The 18089-nt window shown below is 40.4% G+C and overlaps 1 protein-coding gene across 1 annotated transcript in view; it reads left to right on the forward strand.

The window, feature by feature from the left end:
• The window catches only part of LOC133276559 (sucrase-isomaltase, intestinal-like), a 58379-nt gene that overhangs the window by 24624 nt on the left and 15666 nt on the right, over nucleotides 1–18089 (forward strand). Inside the window, exons 9-16 of the mRNA XM_061467467.1 lie at nucleotides 389–520; nucleotides 5425–5538; nucleotides 5650–5766; nucleotides 5850–5934; nucleotides 9665–9782; nucleotides 13031–13199; nucleotides 13736–13852; nucleotides 16533–16681. Coding sequence (XP_061323451.1) covers nucleotides 389–520; nucleotides 5425–5538; nucleotides 5650–5766; nucleotides 5850–5934; nucleotides 9665–9782; nucleotides 13031–13199; nucleotides 13736–13852; nucleotides 16533–16681 — 1001 coding nt within the window. The remainder of the gene's footprint in view (nucleotides 1–388; nucleotides 521–5424; nucleotides 5539–5649; nucleotides 5767–5849; nucleotides 5935–9664; nucleotides 9783–13030; nucleotides 13200–13735; nucleotides 13853–16532; nucleotides 16682–18089) is intronic.

Below are 18089 nucleotides of genomic sequence, written 5' to 3' on the forward strand. Positions count from 1 at the left end.
ATCTACCACCAATCTGGGCAACCTGTTTCGGGGTTTCACCACCCACACTATGAAAAATTTCTTCCTTATATCCTGTCTGAATCTACCCTCTTTTAGTTTAAAGCCATTACCCCTTGTCCTACCACAACAGGCCCTACTAAAGAGTCTGTCCCCATTCTTCTTATAAGCCCCATTTAAGTATTAGAAAGGTGCAACAAGGTCTCCCCAGAGCCTTGTCTTCTCCAGGCTGAACAACCCCAACTCTCTCATCCTTTCCTCACAGGAGAGGTGCTCATCCCTTTGATCATTTTTGTGGCCCTCCTCTAGACTCGCTCCAACAGGTCCATGTACTGAGGACACCAGAGCTGGATGCAGTACTAATGCAATGTTTACTTTACAAATGTTTTAGGATGTCCAACATTTTGATATTGACTACATGGAGCGTCGCCTGGACTTTACTTATGACAAAGTGAACTATGCAGGTCTGCCACAGTACCTCCAACAGCTGAAGAAGGAAGGAATGCACAATGTCATCATTCTGGTAAATGAACAGTGTTGCTAATTATTTCTCTATTTGTAAGAGCTATTTTTGACGTAGTGTTCATAGCAGTATCTAGGTGCTAATGCACACATGCTGTTATACCAGATTTTCTATTTTTATTGTTTGTTGAGTGCTGAAGTGCTGAAGAAAAATTTCTTACAGTTTTCATATTTAAATTGTTGCATTTAACATATACCTGTGTACCAGCACCATCCCTATACCATAACATTAATTCTCTTTCACTTTGTTTCACTCAGTTATGAGCAATTTCACTTCTATTAAGGGCTGAGTTGAGGTAGGGTTGGTTTCATGCCTTTCTTTTCCTAAAAATGAACAAATAAGTTTAATATGCACACATAAATAGCTGAATAGTGGAAAAAAACTATTCATAATCATTCTGGAAAGCTAGTCACTACAATTCATGCTGCCTCATGCTTACTTTTCATCTGAATTAATGTAAGAGATGCTCATTTGCATGAAAATTTGTGGGAAACGTATGTTGAACCTGTAACCAAAATTTGTGTATGACCAAATGAAGTAATTTGGACAGAATTGAAATCAGAGTTTTACATCTTCCCCGCCCGTTCTCCCAACCAAGTTTGCTGTTTCTCGCCAGCAGGTCCCCATACATGTCCTTGTGCCTAAATTACTCTTTTTAAGCTAAGTGAGTGCCAATGACATCAAGGAAATTTGAGACCAATTAAATTGACATTTAAATTAAAAAAAAATAAAAAAAAAGAAATAAATCAAGAAGTTGAATAAAAGTCCTTGACGGATGCACAGACCTTCCTCTCCAGGGTCCCCAGCAGCATGGTAGTAGGAGGGCTTCACTCCCCAGCACAGGTTCTTCATCTAAAAATCATATCATCTTGTCAAACAGATCAAGTCAGAAGTGCCTCCTTGTCCTTATTTTTAATTCCACAATTTGCTGTAAAGTTCAGCATATGACTGAGGATGGACTAGTCAGCACCACAGACACCCATAGCAGGGTTTGGTTTAAAACAGTTGTAAGATTTGCTGTTCTTTGGGCTGCCAGTGGGGTTTTTTTCTAGTTTTGTTAAAAGTACCTGCTCTGAATTTATTATTGCCCTAATCTGCACTTTGTTGCTGTGCTATAATTATATTCACTGCTAGGAATCTCAAACAAAGACACACATCCCAAATGATTAATTACATATTGATAATGGAAATAGCAGCTTAGATCATAAGTGCTGTTAGCCAGCAATTTGTCCCCAAAGATATGTTCCCATGAATGTCCCAGTTCTTTTGCAGCTGTAAACTCAAGAGAAACTCCAGGGTGCAGCAGTGAAAAAAGAGTTTCCATCACTGGAGGTCTAAGGCACAGAGCTGAAACAATAACAGATCACTAAGCCACTCTGATGGAGAGCAACTCCAAGACAAAAGTAGTCCAAAATTAACTGGATGCATCATTGTAAATAATTAACAGTGATAGATGAGCACATGCTTCTTCTATTAGGTAGTTTAGATTCCCTATCTCCTAAATGCTACTCTAAAAATTACCTAATCCATTTGAGCTCTGATATTAAGTACCACCTGCTATTAATTGTCTTATCTCAAGAAAGTTTGAAAGACGTTACTATATCAGTAAAATACCATGAGTTTGGAGTAGTTCTTCCTGTGCACACTTTGGCCTTTCAGTAAATCCACAGTAGTCATCTCTCTTTCATCAGTTAGGATGCTTCCAGTTGTTTTGTACTTGGTTCTGGGTAAGAAGCTACAGGCAAGCAGTCATGGATCGGTGGGTGAGCTACATTATCTATCTTCTTACTTCTGAGCTTAGCTTCAACAACATTTTTAAAAGCCCTTTCAGTTTCTCAGGTGGCACATGCTAGAGCAGTGTAAGGAAATGTTGCTATATAAAGCTAAATTCAACTGTTAGGCAGATGCAATGAGTGTAATAACAACAATTCTTAATCCATGCAAGGAGCTAATGGGAATCCAGATAGGAAGCCCTTCTTTCTTCCTTCCACTAACTCATAACCAAGAACTGTCTTCTGCTCTAGTTCTTTTAGGTAAGCTTGTGAAAAAGAGCAAAAACTGATCCAGTTTGTCCTTCACGTTTTAAAAGCTGATAGAGGGTACAGGTTGCACTGGTAGTGAAGTTTTCTGTTTTCACTTTATTACAGTGGCTGATATTTTTGACAGACTCTGACTGTTAGCATTCCTGTAAGTTGAGTCAGGAGCTGGAACAGTATAAAGGGCTTCATTCCCAAGCGACAGCAAAGCCATGCTAACTGCAATCAAGGCAAGTGTAATCCAGTTTGATAACAAAAGAACAATTTTCTATTTAGATTCCCTTTGGGTAGTGACAGTAATGAGTGAGTTCCCCAAGTGCAGCAGCACATTGCTGCCTCTCCTGTTGCTGACGATTCCAGGAAATGGGCTCTGATTGCAGTCACTTAGTGTCATGTAAAACCTCTACTAAATGGACTTAGGGGAGACAGGTTCAGTCCTCCTCATCTCAGACCACTATGGTCACAAGCAAAACGTGGATCCTGACGGGCAGCAGTACTAACCGCAGTAACCTGCCTGAGGGTGGGACCCTGAACTTGGTTGTGGAATGGCTGGTTCTTCACCGCTGGGAAGTCCAGTCCCCCCACTTGCATCCCATGCCGAGAGCCCTCCATGCCTATGGTCACCTTGATAGTAGCATAGACCCATTATCAGAATCTCTAAATGCAGTCCTTCAGCACTTCTCTCTCCTGATCTCTTTCAGAGGCCACCTCCATTTACAGGAAATTTTGACTAAGAGTGTCAGTACTCGGTAATCATTACAATGTTGAATAATGTGCATGCTTCAGCTGAGTCAGAACAACTATGTTCTTTAGAAACAAAGAAAGAGATTCTAAAAGTAATAATGACTACAATGTAAAATTATAAACATTATTACTGAGGAGGAGCTTTAACAAAAGACCGTGTATACCTTCCATTAAAACACTAAAACTAGAAACAGCTAGGAATAACGTGACAAATCACTTAAAAGTCAATAGCAACATGCTTATGATTCAAAATAACGCTTGATATCTTTAACATTTTAAAGTCCATCTCTATCAGATGTAGAGGCTAAAATTTCCAGAGGTGAGTTCTTCTGGATGTGCATCAAAATCTGTGTTTGGGGCCATAGGTAGAAGCACATAGGTCTGGATAAGTGCTGGATGCCCCCAAGTCTCAGGACAATCAGTTGGAGTTAAGGATGCTCAGCACCTCCTTTCCAAGAGCTGCTAACAGGCATGAACTTCCTCCCCCTCAAACAACCTATGAATGCACAGGAGGGTTTTGTACTCTTTAGGATGATACTAAACCTGCATAATATAATAGATTTATGCCCTAGAATAACCTTTCAGATGAGCAAAACCAGAAGTTTGGATTAGGAGTAGCTAATTAAGATGACCTTCCAGCCTTTAAGTCCCTTGAGAAGCATCTTTCATGCAATTATAAGATAATTATTGCAGATGGAGAGTTTTCTCTTTCCCAAAGCTAAACTATTATGTTAAAAATGTAATGGACACTTATAACTCTTTATGGAGGTGATGCTGGAGCTAGATAAAGTTGAACAGGATTTTGCTTTAAAGGTAGGGATTTAGCAGGGACTTTTGTTTATGAGGCATGGAAAAATATGCTTTCTTCACTAAGGCTATAGCTATCAGAGTGCTTACAAGTAAATCAGGCAACAACTTCAGGTTTAAATGAGCTTTAAACATGCCTTTAAAGAAATTCACCATTTGGGTAATTCTTTTGGTTTAAAGAAGTTTATTCCTTAGACTTTCACATTTTCATGGAAATTCACTGAAGTTACTACACATGATGGAAGTGAATGGAAAAACTGTTTCAGTGGTTTTTTCCATTGTGTTTCACGACTGGAAGGTTTTGCCTTAAGCAGAACCTGAAGGAATAACATTTTCTGAGGAAAAAAAAAAAAAAAAGCATTCCCTTACTCTGAAATGTCTGCAGTCTTCCTCTGTTCTAAGTAACACATAGCAGATCGCTGCTCCCAGTCAGGGGCACTTTGCAAAGTACACTTATCTCCTTTAGGTCCAGTTGACTGCTGAGCAGAGTTGAATAGTATCTCCTCATTCACCAGCATTTCAAAGTTTTCCTAACTTTATTACTTACTGTTGTGATGGGCCACCATCTTCCCCAAGGGAAGATTAAGCTCCCTTTCAATGAGCTTGCTGGCTATCAATGGCCATCCTGAGGCAGAGAAGCTGGTGCTGTCAATGCCAGTGGCAGTAATGGGAGGTGGTGATGACCCCAAGGTTGAAAGGGGCAGCAAGGATGAGCTATGGGGTATAAAATCCTGTGGACTTCACACCTGGGGAAAACATATGGCCCCACAGGCATGTGTGAATTGGGTTGTTCTGCACTAGGCTGACATAAACCACCCTCATCTGACATCAGATCTGAAGGGAGGACTACGAAGGTCTTTTTGAGGTTTGTCCCAGCTTCAAGTCCTTTAAGAAATTTGCTATTACAACATTGAATTGCTGATGCCAAGGCAGAAGGAATGAGGATTGCCTTGGAGGAAACCCAGAAGTGTCCAAATGTGGGAATTCCCAGCATAGCAGAGATCTTGGCAAAGGGGAAAGTAGAAAGCTGGTGCCTCTCTAAAATAATTTCAACATAAAATGTCTCATAAAGAATAAAAATGAGGGTATTTAATGATTTCACACTACTTTTGCCTTATACAACAAATGCTCATGACATATCTTTAACAACTTTTCCTAAATTATTATGTGCTCTCAACTCTTACTAAATTTTAATGCTGTTTTCTTCCTATTTTATTGCAATCTGCATTGAGAACATAATCCAATTTTTTCTAACAAATAGGAAAGTAATTGTTACCTTTGGGATTTTGATAATGGAAGTGTAATCACTGTTTTCAGGACCCTTTCATAACTAAGGATGAAGAACCAGGCACTTACAGGCCTTATGACCTTGGAGAGGAAATGGGAGTCTGGGTGAACAACTCTGATGGCATTACTCCTGCTGTCGGAAAGGTTGGTTTATTACATTTTCTCATGTGTTTGGTCTAGTGCTGCTTCAAAGTGATAAAGCATCTGTGTAACAAAAATGAGAAGATAACCAGATGTCATACCTCTGAACTTTAGGCCTTGCCCCCTGGAGATTCAGTGTTTCCTGACTACACCAACCCCAGGACAGTGGAATGGTGGACCCAGATGTGTCTGGAGTTTAAGGATGTTCTTGACTACGATGGGATCTGGATTGTATGTCTCCTTATATTTGCCCTCCCTTCTTTTAAAAAGAGAAAATGAGGCTTTTGATATGTGTCTTACTCTCTTTATTAAAGGATATGAATGAACCATCCAATTTCTTAGAAGGCCAGTATCCTGGATGTGCTGATAATGATATCAATAACCCTCCTTACGTTCCTAGTAAGTAAAGTTTCCTTCATAATCTTTTTTTTTAATAATCCTGGATTGGTTATTTCTTAGAAAAAAAATCCATCTTCTCATTTTCCATCTTTCCCTGCCTGTTCTGTGCATTCATTTACATACTTGTTCAAGACTCCTTTGGCTCAGCTTTGTTGGACTATCAAACGGAGGCCACTTCCCTCTGTCAGGGGGACTAGAAAAGTGGCTTTCCCTACCATTCTCAACTGGTCTACATCAGAGAAAGGGCAAGATACTTATTCACAATAACAAAGCTACACAGTTATAGAAGGAGTAACCCTTCTGCCTTACCATCACCACAGACAGTCCCAGGGATGAACAGTCTCTGCCTTTTCCACAAACCATGGCAAGTAAGATGGTATTCCCTGATTCAATATCTTTTCTTTCTCTTAGGAAAGGAATTTTTATTCCCTTACTAGAAATGGGCTAAAATTAAGCTTTAAAATGCCCAGGCCTTTGGGAGACTGATAGGAATGGGAGCACCTCTTCCAGCAACCAAGTTAATGACATGCTCATTCTTCCCCAGGAAGCCATAAGTACTTACAATTAGTGCTAGTGGTCTTGGCAATTAATCCAGTCAACATTTCCCCAGGAAAGCCCAGCTGCCTGAGTAATGTTAATATGCAGCAGGAAGTTGATAGATAAATGAGCTATTGACAGTGAAGTACTGAAAATGTCCCTCTTTTCTCTTCAGGCTTTGGTACTGTCATGTGAATTCTTCATTTTATTTATTGAATCTCATTTCTTTTTACTCTGGATACAAGAGAAACGTCAACATAACAAAACCATGGCAAATATTATAAAAATATTGTGAATTATTGAAAGCAGAAGCAGAGCCTTTAATTGTGATTTTGGTGTTTGCTCTGTTTTCAGGGAAACCGCTGACTGTAACAGTTGTATACTGGCCCTGTGGGTCTTGTCATTGACCAAAGCTAGGGAACTGATGAGAGATTTCCATCTTTGCCTCAAGTTATGTCCATTTTTGTTAATGGAGCTTCAAAAAGAGGTGTGAGACATTGGGCAAGAGGGCCAAAACAGCAGAGCTCCCTTTATCATCATAAATAAAGGACTGAGGGATGGACCCATAAAGAGGCTTCTGAGACATGAAACTGAGCTTTGCAACAGCTAGTGTTGATAGTTAGAGCCATTACAGAGGAGTCAGACCTAGACACCCAGATATCTACACGACATATAAGAACAGTGAGAGATGCTGAAGACTGTGTTCTGAGCCCAGTTTCTCTCTGACTTCCTCCTTCTTGTGCATGTATGCACCCACTTCTGCTTGTGACTCTCACAGTGTTGAAATCACATCATAGAATCACAAAATGCTTTGGGTTGGAAGGGACCTTAAAGATCATTTAGGTTCAACCCCCCTGCCATGGGCAGGGACACCTTCCACTAGACCAGGTTCTCCAAGCCCTGTGTCCAACCTGGCCTTGAACATTACCAGGGATGGGGCAGCCGTGGCTTCTCTGGGCAACCTGTGCCAGCTCCTCAGCACTCTCATAGTGAAGATTTTCTTCCTAATATCTAACCTTAATCTACCCTCTTTCAGCTTAAAGCCATTCTCCCTTGTCCTATCACTACATGCCTTGGTAAGAAATCCCCTTCCAGCTTTCCTGTAGGCCCTCTTTAGATACTGGAAGACTATTATAAGGTCTCCCTGGAGACCGCCCTGGCATTGGTCTCTCTTCTGCAGACAGGAGCCTAAGGCATTTTTCCCAAGGTATAGGAGATCTGGTTTTAAGCAGTGTTTAAGTGCTTCCTTTTATATTCCATTTTGTGCCAACACTGTATATGCCCTTGGCTGTCCATTGGTGTAGGTGTGAGGTGGGACCTAAGCTGCCTAATCCGACAAGACTTTAAGACCTTTCTGGGCAGGGTTTTGTTGCCTAAAACTGTTGTCTTAGGTGACCGAATCTGTCGACTCCCAGTCTCAGTGCCTGAGGCTTTTTGTCATCATAGCCTTCAGCCTCCTTATCTAAATTATAACCACGATTGCATGTAACTGTGGTTTGAACTTCTAAAACCAGATGCCCTTCAAATCAATTTTCTATAAAACACTTTATACTGAAGGTAATATGCAATTGTACAATAATCAGTATTACTGAGGCAGAAGACAAAATACTCAGAATAAGAATGAAGCATGAAAATATGACTCATGTGGCAGCATTTTTTTTTCATATCCCATCTTAACTTGATGGGGTTAATAATTAAGTGCTGCTGGGACATTAAGTGTGGCTTTCCCCAGAATCTCAGTGTCTTCTTCAAAGCTGTATCTGTCAAAGTTACTTGGAAATTGCCTACAAATTTATTTATTTCTGATGCAGATCAGCCACACTGGAGTCTTTGTGTCTAAAGATCCAAACACAGGGATTCCAGCTGTGGTGGCACAGCAGAGCAGCAAGGCTAATGGGGTTTCAGGTACAGAGAAATGCACTTTGTACTAATGAACTGCAGACATACAATGAAGTGCGATCAGGCAGTGAGATTGCTTGCTCACAGAGAAATAGTTACAATGCTGCCTGCACCTAATTAAGCACACAAAAGAGGAATACTTGAGAAACTACCTTCTTTTTTTGAGAAGATTTTGTAACATTTTCAACTCCATCTCTAGAAATTAATACATGGGATAAACCAGACATCTGACCTGTCCAATTCCTGCTGAATTCACATGGCATTTCATGAAGGTCATCTGCAGAGGATGAGAATCACATTTTCTGCACCAAAAGGGCTTTGCCAGCATCTCCTTAATATGGGATCAAAGACCAGCCAGCATCTGTGCAGCCAGTTTGTGCCTCATATTGTTTCCCCTTGGCTCAGCTAAAACAGTGCCGCGCCAGCGACATCAGGGCTACCCCTGACTATTACTGACAGCAAAAAGCCACCACTGCCTCCACTGCCGGTGACCTCCTGGTGGAAAGAGTTCCTGGGTAATCATCCGCATGTGAATATACCCATTATAATCTGTCCTTGCTCTCCTGTGCAGCCTATATCAGGCCATAGCAGATGACAGCCTGTGGACTGCTGCACCTCATACTTTTTCCAGCACTGCACACCTCTGACACTCCCCACTCATTACCCTCAGTGGTGCCTGGGGCCTCCTCCTTTCATTCCTCCTGTCTTTTAGTCCTGGATGCTTCAGGGGAAGAGAGGGGCTGGAGCTGAGTTTAGGTGTGAATTTTGCCATGGTAGGGCAGAATAGTGCTGCCTACCTACATCTGCAGCTGAGTGATACACAGATTGAAGCCTCATGATTTCACGCAACCATACAAGTTCCCTGGGTGTCTGAATTTCTGCATTTGTTCTGTTTTTCTTGCAACATTTTTTCTCTTCAGTGAAATTTTTCACTATGTGTATTCTTAATTCAGCAACGGGCAAGTTTACTTTCTGTCTGTTACTGAATACATGGTATCTGTACAGAGGTTTTGAATTATTGGACATAAAACTTGCACATAACGAGCAGTGTTTACTCAGCCCTCTCACCCCCCTGAGGACACGTGCCTGTCTGCAAGCAGCTGTTCATGGCCACATGCTAACCTCTAATCAGTGCAGGTCTGGCACTTCTTCAGCTTTTTCTCTTCCCAAATCCTTTGGTGTTTTCAACCCTAAATGAGTAGAAAGAGATTTGATCTTGATCCTTGAGGTCCCTTCCAACCTTCTATTCTATGATTGATGTATATAATTTTACAGTGTTTTGTACCATTCTCAGGTGTTTCTAATCATTCCCTGGCACTGAAGACATTGTGTCCTGACTCCAAGACCTACCTTGGGGAGCATTATAACACGCACTCTCTCTTTGGCTGGTCACAGACAGCACCAACTTTCAAGTAAGTTTTCTAAGCTTAAAATAGCAGATTTCAGGTGATTGAAATACATTTTAAAAGCTGCTTATGTTACCTGGGAGATCTGCAATAATATTTAATAAGAAACAGCCCCGTGCTTCATTTTATTGTTTGTCATTTATAAGAAGTTTAAAGAAAAAAGAATCTTGAAAGAAGGAATATCTTTTCCAATCTTTTCTTGAAGGAAGGAAAATCTTTTCCAATTTTATTTTCTTAGCTAAAATAAGGATCTACTTGTAAGGCCTAACTCTTCAGCTGCTGCCTTTGTATAACTCGAGCAAGATGTTTCTGTCTTCCGTTAGAGCTGTTCACGTGCAGCCACTGCAGAAGCAGCCCTGTGTGGCATCAGGGGAATCTTTCCATCCCTTCATTATGTGGCCCAAGCAGAGGAGTTTCTGTCACTTCCACTGAAGGATCTGAATGGTGCAGCTTTCCTGGTTGCCCCTGGCTCCTGGCAGGCAGCACTTCGCCTTTTGGCTTGGGGCTCAGTTGGTCCAGGAGGGCACAGCTGCATTGCAGCACAATTGCTGTCAGCTACTGTAAAACTCATTTTGCAGTTGGGAAGCACTCAGAACTAGTTTATGCAGAGAGACTATTGCTGTTAAACTGGAGTGACAGTGGAAAAGTAACTGCTGGATTAAATCAAATGGGCAATTCATGCCTTTTCCAGCAGAGACTGAGCTAAATCACAGATAAGTTTTGATGCCACAATGTAAGTGCCGAAGCAAGGGGTACTTGTGCTGGCTTATTTCAGTATTTAGTACCCATTTGCAGCAGTTGTATTGTGATAGCACCCAGGGAACATGGCTAAGTGAGCCTACTTAGGGTGCTGACGCACTTGTATTGTATTTGCCAAGCCTGCCAGGAAGGGAAGCACCAGATAAAAACCAGGAGCAGTTTGCCAGCTCCTGTGGCCTAGCCAAAGAGCAGCCCAGCTTTTGAGAGCAGCAGCAGACAGCCCTCAAACCCTGGACCTCACTGGCCACCCAGCCCAGCAAGGATGCATGGGACTTAGCATGTTTTTTTGGCCCCTGTGCCCTCATCTCGGTGAAGACCCCCCCATCACTGTTCACTGGGATTTGTCCTCTGCATGCTGGGGTCCACATACACTGTCTTGGTAACACTGTTCAAAGAGGGTCTCTCTTCTTGAGCTGTTGTCTTTTTTTAGTTTTATTCAGGCTCTGTGCCAGCAAAGCCAATTGCCTGGGACAAACTTTGTGAATTTAGCAGGAAAAGCTCTATGTGCCAGCACATCTGACGGTGTGCATGCTGTCTAGCTGCCCTAACCCAGACCAGTGCCATTGGGATGGTTACTGCTGCATGGCTCCTTGTAGCCTCCCACGGGACTGTGAACCTTCCTCATTCCTGCAGCACTTGCTTTCAGAGCTCCTTCCAGAAGAAATATTTCACTCAGCTGAATATAGAGAGTCCTTCAAGGCTGGAGAACACCACCAAAAGCATAAGCAGAGGCTGGATTTGCTGCAAAGCTGGGAAAATTCAGTGAAGAATTTTTCATTCAAATTCCTTTGGGTTTCTCAAACATGTTTCTTTGCAAGGCTGGTTGTAAACCCTTTCTGCATTTGCTCTTCACAAATAATATACTAAATTAAATTACTGACAGGAATATTTAACAAACCAGCATCAACTGGAGGATATTAGTTGAAAAACGAATTACAAGTTCATAATCATGTAAAGAATTATTCTAATGTAGCCAGAGAATAGGAAACACGTCTTCTGACCCATGTCAAACAGCTTGCATTTGGATACAGCAGCAATCAGCTTGTGCATACCTTAATGCCAAGAGCTTTTTGCATGTGATATTCTGTAAATAACTTCAATCAGCAAATCCATTTGACAGCATTAGGGCCTGTTCAGCAATGGTTCACACCAGAGTGAAATTTATTCAATAAATTACTTGTTGTAAATTGTTTATGCGGATCTGGGTCATAGTTGAGTTGATCCAATGTTGCCCTCATTAGCACCTGCGTTTGCAAATGGAGCTAAGGACTTGTGCTGCACAGACAGAAGAGAGCACTCATACTCAGGACATCCATGAAACGGGTCCAAAACACTGTTTATACAAAGCACATGGTGTCTTGTGTCTTATGGGGCCCAGCAGAGTATCTACAGCCCAGAACCAGCAGGTCCTTCATGGTCTATGTATTGTACCTCTTGCTGCATATGGCCTGTAAGGTTAATACATTTAGGCTTGCATGAAACCTGTTGGCTGTTTTGCTTCAGAAACAATGTTGAAGCATTTTAAAGGCTCTGCACCATTATAGAACCAATAACAAGTATTGGCCATTATAGTACAGATGAAAGAGCTCTTGATCAAATCTGATTAACGAAAGGGAGAAGGAGGTGGATGGTGAACAGCATGATTAATATTTCATGCTAAGATTTCCTGCAGAACCTAAGTTGCATTGCCCAAAATGGCTTAAAGCAGAGCTGAATTTGAGTTCCTGCAATATGTAATATTGCAATATGTACGTACTTATTTACAGAGATGATCTTATGTTAAGGAACTTTGTACCAGATTTGTTATAAGGAATGTTGCACTTCCTTGATTTTCTAGAGATACAGCAAAATTCTTTTCAAAAGGCAAGAAAAACTCTGTTACCCCACTAATTCTGTTATGAAACCTCATATATCAAACCATGACAGGAAACCAAAGGAAACACTACAGGCGTGGGGTGACATTTTGAATAACTACAGTTTTGTGTTCTATATTGATTATTTCTTTTTTATGGTGTTCGTATATTGGGTTTGTTTGATGGTTTTTACTTTTAATTCCAGGATATTAGACCTTTATTTGCCAGTACAATTCTCTAAACAAATCCTTTATTGGAAAGAATACATATTAGACTCTTTTTTAGAACCTGTAGGACACTAAATTAAATGTACTAATACAGAAAGGAAATTACGTTTCTGTTCTTCAATTTGAGGCACTATCGAGAATAAATTAAACCCAGATTATTTTTAGGAAGACAAAAAATGCCCAAACCAAATTGGTTTGTGGCTCAGATAGATTTTAGGTTTTTATTTTGGCCACTGATTAAGATTTACCATTATTTGCAGTTTTACAGCCACATTTTTACGTGACTTGGGACCACAATAATAATTCTTTCACAAATAACAGCCTTTCAGATAAAACTGTGCCGGAAAGCTCAGGCTGATCATATGGCCCGTTCAGTTACCATTCTCAATTTAATGATTATTGCATTTCTTCACAGTGTTGTCCAGCAGGCAACTGGCAAGCGAGCTTTTGTCCTGACTCGGTCTACGTTCGTTGGCAGTGGGAAGTATGGGGGTCACTGGCTCGGTGACAACTTCTCTAGGTGGAAAGACATGCACCAGTCAATCATTGGGATCCTGGAATTCAACCTCTTTGGCATCCCTTTTGTAAGTCCAGTGTCCTTCAGGCAGCTGCTGGCTCATACATGATACCACTTTAAATGAACTCAGATGTTTTCTGAAACAAGCTGCTGGAGATGGCCAGCAGTAACAGCCTCCACAGCATAAGGAACTGCAGATTAAAAAACCTAAATGTCATCAATCTTGCCCGGCTGAAGAGAAACAAGAATAGCACTGCTAGATTCAGGTTAAATCACTACAGGAGATACAAAACTGATCTCTTTATATTATGTACTCTATCACTGATAGAATATATTTCCTCCATATATTTCCAATTTTCAAGTTGGGCTGGAGAATTTGTAGAATTACTGAAATATGTTCAGATCTTCCACAGTGATGTTAATGCTCCAGGAGCCAGCACAATCTCAGTCACAGAAAAATCCATTTCATTATGGAACGTTCTTATAAAGCTGTCAGAAATAAGTATATATCTTGTTCAAAAAAATGTTTTTATTACCAAGCTTCTCATTTGGGGCCTCAGTCACAGTCACAAACACCTATCCAATGATTTGATTTTTCCTCAGGTCGGTGCTGATATCTGTGGATTTAACGGTAACACTACCTATGAGCTCTGCTTACGCTGGATGCAGCTTGGTTCTTTCTACCCATTTGCCAGAAACCACAATTCAGAGGGAAATAGTGTAAGTAAACAAAGTTATGCAAGCTGTAGCCTAGGATTACAGTAAGGACGATGGTGATTTGTACTGCTTCCTCAGAAAGGTACCTGCCATTCTCGGGTGAGCTGGAGTGGCAGGTGTAAAGAGGTGCTGCCCTGACGGTTGGAATTACATGGAGAAGTGTAAATTTTTCCCATCCATAATCTAAAGGTGACAAAGAAATGCTGAAAAAAATGTAGTGTCTGCCACATAAAAGCTATGTAGAAATGTGCACCGTGCACTTGGAATGACAGAATATGGTCTTCCAGGGCTGTTGGTAAGATTCACTTCCTCCATCTTTTATTTACCGAAGCTCAGGTTTTATCTAAAAGCCAGTAAGCGTCAGTGCATCTTCCTACTCCTTTCTTTGCTTCCTTTGTTTTTTGTTACAGTACTTCTGTGACAAAAATAGGTACAGCAGGAAGGGGAGAGAGGGCATTGTACACCATCCTTGCTGTTTAAAAGCAAGTTATAGACAAATGCCACAGTTAGAAACTCCACACAAACACATGAGAACTCCAAGGATAGCCAGCAATAGCGGCAGCATTATCAACTGGGAAGCAACAAAGACCAGAAAAGGCCAATGAGAAGGATGAAAAAGTGCAGTGTCAGTCAAGACCCATGCTCTGGCTTCAATTTATCATAAATTCCTCTCAAGATTTGTTGCAAGTATCAGGTTGTTTCTATGAACAGTTCGAAGGTCTTACAGCCTTTGTAGGTACACTGCGTTTATCTGTAACAGCAATTAAATGGTTCTGCTAGTTCTATATATGTTTTCTTTTTTTCCTTCTGTAAACTGCTCCATGCAATGCTGGAGCACAGGTTATTAGCTAACCTTCAGTTTTCTTTGAAGCTTTATCATGAAAATGTTGCCACATTTACACCCCCAGAAAGACTCCTGTCTCTGTGTAATGGACATTCAGCAACAGGGCAAATGCAGGAGTGATAAGCTACAGTGCTGTCATTAGGGGAATTACCCTGTAGATTCCTGAGATATGCTGGTATATTTCTCTCTAGGAAAACAAATGTCTGTGAGTTGTTAGCTACTGCTGTATTTTCTATTTACCTCTCCACTAAAATTATCTGTAATGTTTTATATATATAATAATGCATATAATTATATACATTCAATGTTTTATCTAAAATTATCTATATGTGTTTGCTTGGCTCTTTGAGCATGCAGATGGGGTCTGATCCGGGCAAGTGGGTACTAATCACATGCACAGGTTAATAAGCAGGGAAAGAGCAATGGGTCTGCATGACAGGAGTTGAGTGAATGACAGCAGTAACAGAAGATACATTTGGTTTATTTCTTGAATCCACTTAAAACACTGTGTTCACTGAACAAAATGAACAAGGCATTTTGGGTGACTCAGCATAACCTAGAAGTCTGACTGTTTTTTTATGAACTTAGGCAATATTTGTACCGTGTCAGAATACTGGTAAGAATATACTGCAATTTTTTGAAATAATAGAAGGATGCTCTGAAACTCAGAGCCAGCAGGGAATATTATCAGTGACTAATTCTGATATAAACATAATAATGGATAAATTCAACTTACATATTGAGCTTAATATTAAGTTAGTGTTAAAATAAAATCTGAAATACCCACTTTGCCTAATCCACTGGGGATTTCAAATGTTTTAATTAATACTTTTCTTGTCTGAAAAGCACTAGATAATATAAAAAGCTTTGTTACTTCTGTTCCTTTTATGTTTCATTATCCTTGGAATTCATCATACATTGTTCAATTTTAATGAGAAAACTGAGTATTATGGGAAAAAAATTGTGAAGGAGAAAGGGAGCTGTGTGATTCGTTGGCTCATTTTAGCCCTGGGGAAGGTCGGACAGGAGGAAATAAAGGAGATGCAACCCTTTGCTGCATCAGCACTGCCCTGGGTTATGTGCCCTGCATCCCATCACAGGGGAGAGCCAAAGTTGCCTTGAAGTAAATCAGAAGGAGCCAAAGAGTGTAGACAGATTGCTTAAATCTGCCTTCTGGATGGTGAGACCCATCATGGATGCCCTCTCTCCCAAGAGAGCGCTGCTGGCAGTGAGGAGATAAGGGGCACCACTGATGCCTGAGTGTCCCCTAGTCAGGGCATCTTAAAATGGTGAGCACAGGAGGAGAAATCTTGTTTCTTTGTATGGATGAAGTGTTTTCCCCACTGCACACCGTGACTTTGGTCACTCCTGTTGGCTTCAGCAGGGCCATGAATTTACTTGTACTTTTAATAAATAGATTTGTCTTTATGTTCTTGGCCAACCTCGTTATGCTGTTGTCTTTGTTTTGCAGATTATCAGTCTTCCTTTCTTCCTGTGTTTCACCTTCTGTGTCCCAAAGGGCTTGCATCTCCAGGATAAATTAATTTCTAGAGACAGGGTGTCTGTTCCTGAGCATAGACTTGAAACATCAGCTGCCTGCTGAGGAATTACAGACGGCTCACATAGACCGCGGTGAGGCCTGATCACTCTGAGCTCACTGGAAGTTTTCATGCTGAAAAATTTGATACAAATATTACTTTGGTTATTTTTCTTATTTAAACCTTCACTTTTGCAGCACTGTGTCAGCCACAGCTCTCCTTAGGTTGCACGCGGGTTCTCTGTTAAATTTGCAGTCCCTAGTTATAATGCTCAGTACAAATCAGAGCTTTTCCTTAACAGGCACAAGACCCAGCAGTGTTTGGAAGAAAGTTTGCCAAGATAGCTCGTGCTACACTTCGGATCAGATATTCCCTGCTGCCGTACTTATATACCTTGTTCTTTGAGTCTCATATTCATGGAAACACGGTGGTGCGGTCACTGATGCATGAGTGAGTTTGGAGTCTCTTTTTTTTATCATAATTTAAACACAGAAGCAGTTGAGCTTCTATGTACCAACTAGTTGATATCTTCTTGAGAATAGTCACACTAATATTACTGCATGCTTCCTTTTAAAAAGAACAGTTTTAAATGAAATCTAATCAAATTATATGCTCAAAAACAACTCTTCATATATGCAATAGATTTTCATTAAAATATAACTTACATTTTCTTCCAACGGGAAAAAAAACCCAAACCTTAAATAAGGAGAATTCTGGAAATTTCTGAGGTAAATATGCAGTTCTTTTTGTTTTAAAAATAGAAATCACGTACCTGTATGTTCTGCATTTGAATGAAATCTATGCAATCTGTATTCAGGTCCAGAATGCCAAGAAGGCCTCACATAGAGAAATCTCCATTTTCCAATCACCCACAGCATTTGCATTTTCCAATTTAGCACTTGCATCTGGATGCTATGTATGAAACATACATCTGTGTCCACAAATTGCACAGAGGAAACAGAGATGTTTGAGTGTAGAAGCAGGTGCAAACCAAAGATTAATAAGCACAGACTGAAAAACACCTCGGAAAATGTGACTCAGATTTGGAACAACTCTTTTTTTTTTTTTTCTGTTTGGAAGAAGCAGGAATCAAAGTGAGGTTTATTTTCCCTCTCAGCATCTTTTAATTAGCTTTTTACCTGCTTTTGGTAAATTTTCTACTTCAGAATGCTTTATGCAAAGACTTGAGCAAAATGAGTGAAAATAATGCATATGAAAAGTTACTGCCCAAAGCTCTGATCCAAAGCTCTTTAGTCTCATTGGTGCAGGCCACATCCTGGACTGTTTAATGTTCTTTTTCCCTTCAGGTTAAAAACATTCTGGCTAAAGGGTAAGGCATTTTTTGCAAATTAAACTGAGATTACTACACTAAAGTGCAGACCATTTGAGTATGGAAAGGGTAAGCATGAAATCTGTTTCACCCGCTTAGTGTAATAACTAACTGATAAGTCTTAAAAGCAGTATCCTTCCCCTTCCTACTCTGCTACCTTTTTTAACTGGGTTGCATTAAGGAGAAGTTTTATATGTACTCATGTCTTGCAAGGAGCGATATGCTATTTCAAGTATTTGTTTTAGTTCTGTTTTTGCTTAATGGGATTTGTGTTAATACTGTAAATGGCCGAGTTCATTTTGGCATTAATATTAGCTAATCTCTGCTAATACAGAATTACTTTAGTGATGCTAGAAGTGCCTTTCTGATCATTCTCAGCCTATCTTCAATCTATTTGGGCCACATGTACATCAGGCAATTTCTAAATTTGCTTTGATCTGAATTATAGAGGAGTCTCAGAAGCACCAACAGAGACTTCTGTCAGGTGAAACTAAGCCAAAAGGTGTGTTCTGATCAGAGAACAACCCT

This window comes from Pezoporus flaviventris, unplaced genomic scaffold (genome assembly GCF_033815535.1).
Source record: "Pezoporus flaviventris isolate CSIRO_AGI_PZ_B2104156 unplaced genomic scaffold, CSIRO_AGI_Pfla_v1 ptg000045l, whole genome shotgun sequence".
NCBI lineage: Eukaryota > Metazoa > Chordata > Aves > Psittaciformes > Psittacidae > Pezoporus > Pezoporus flaviventris.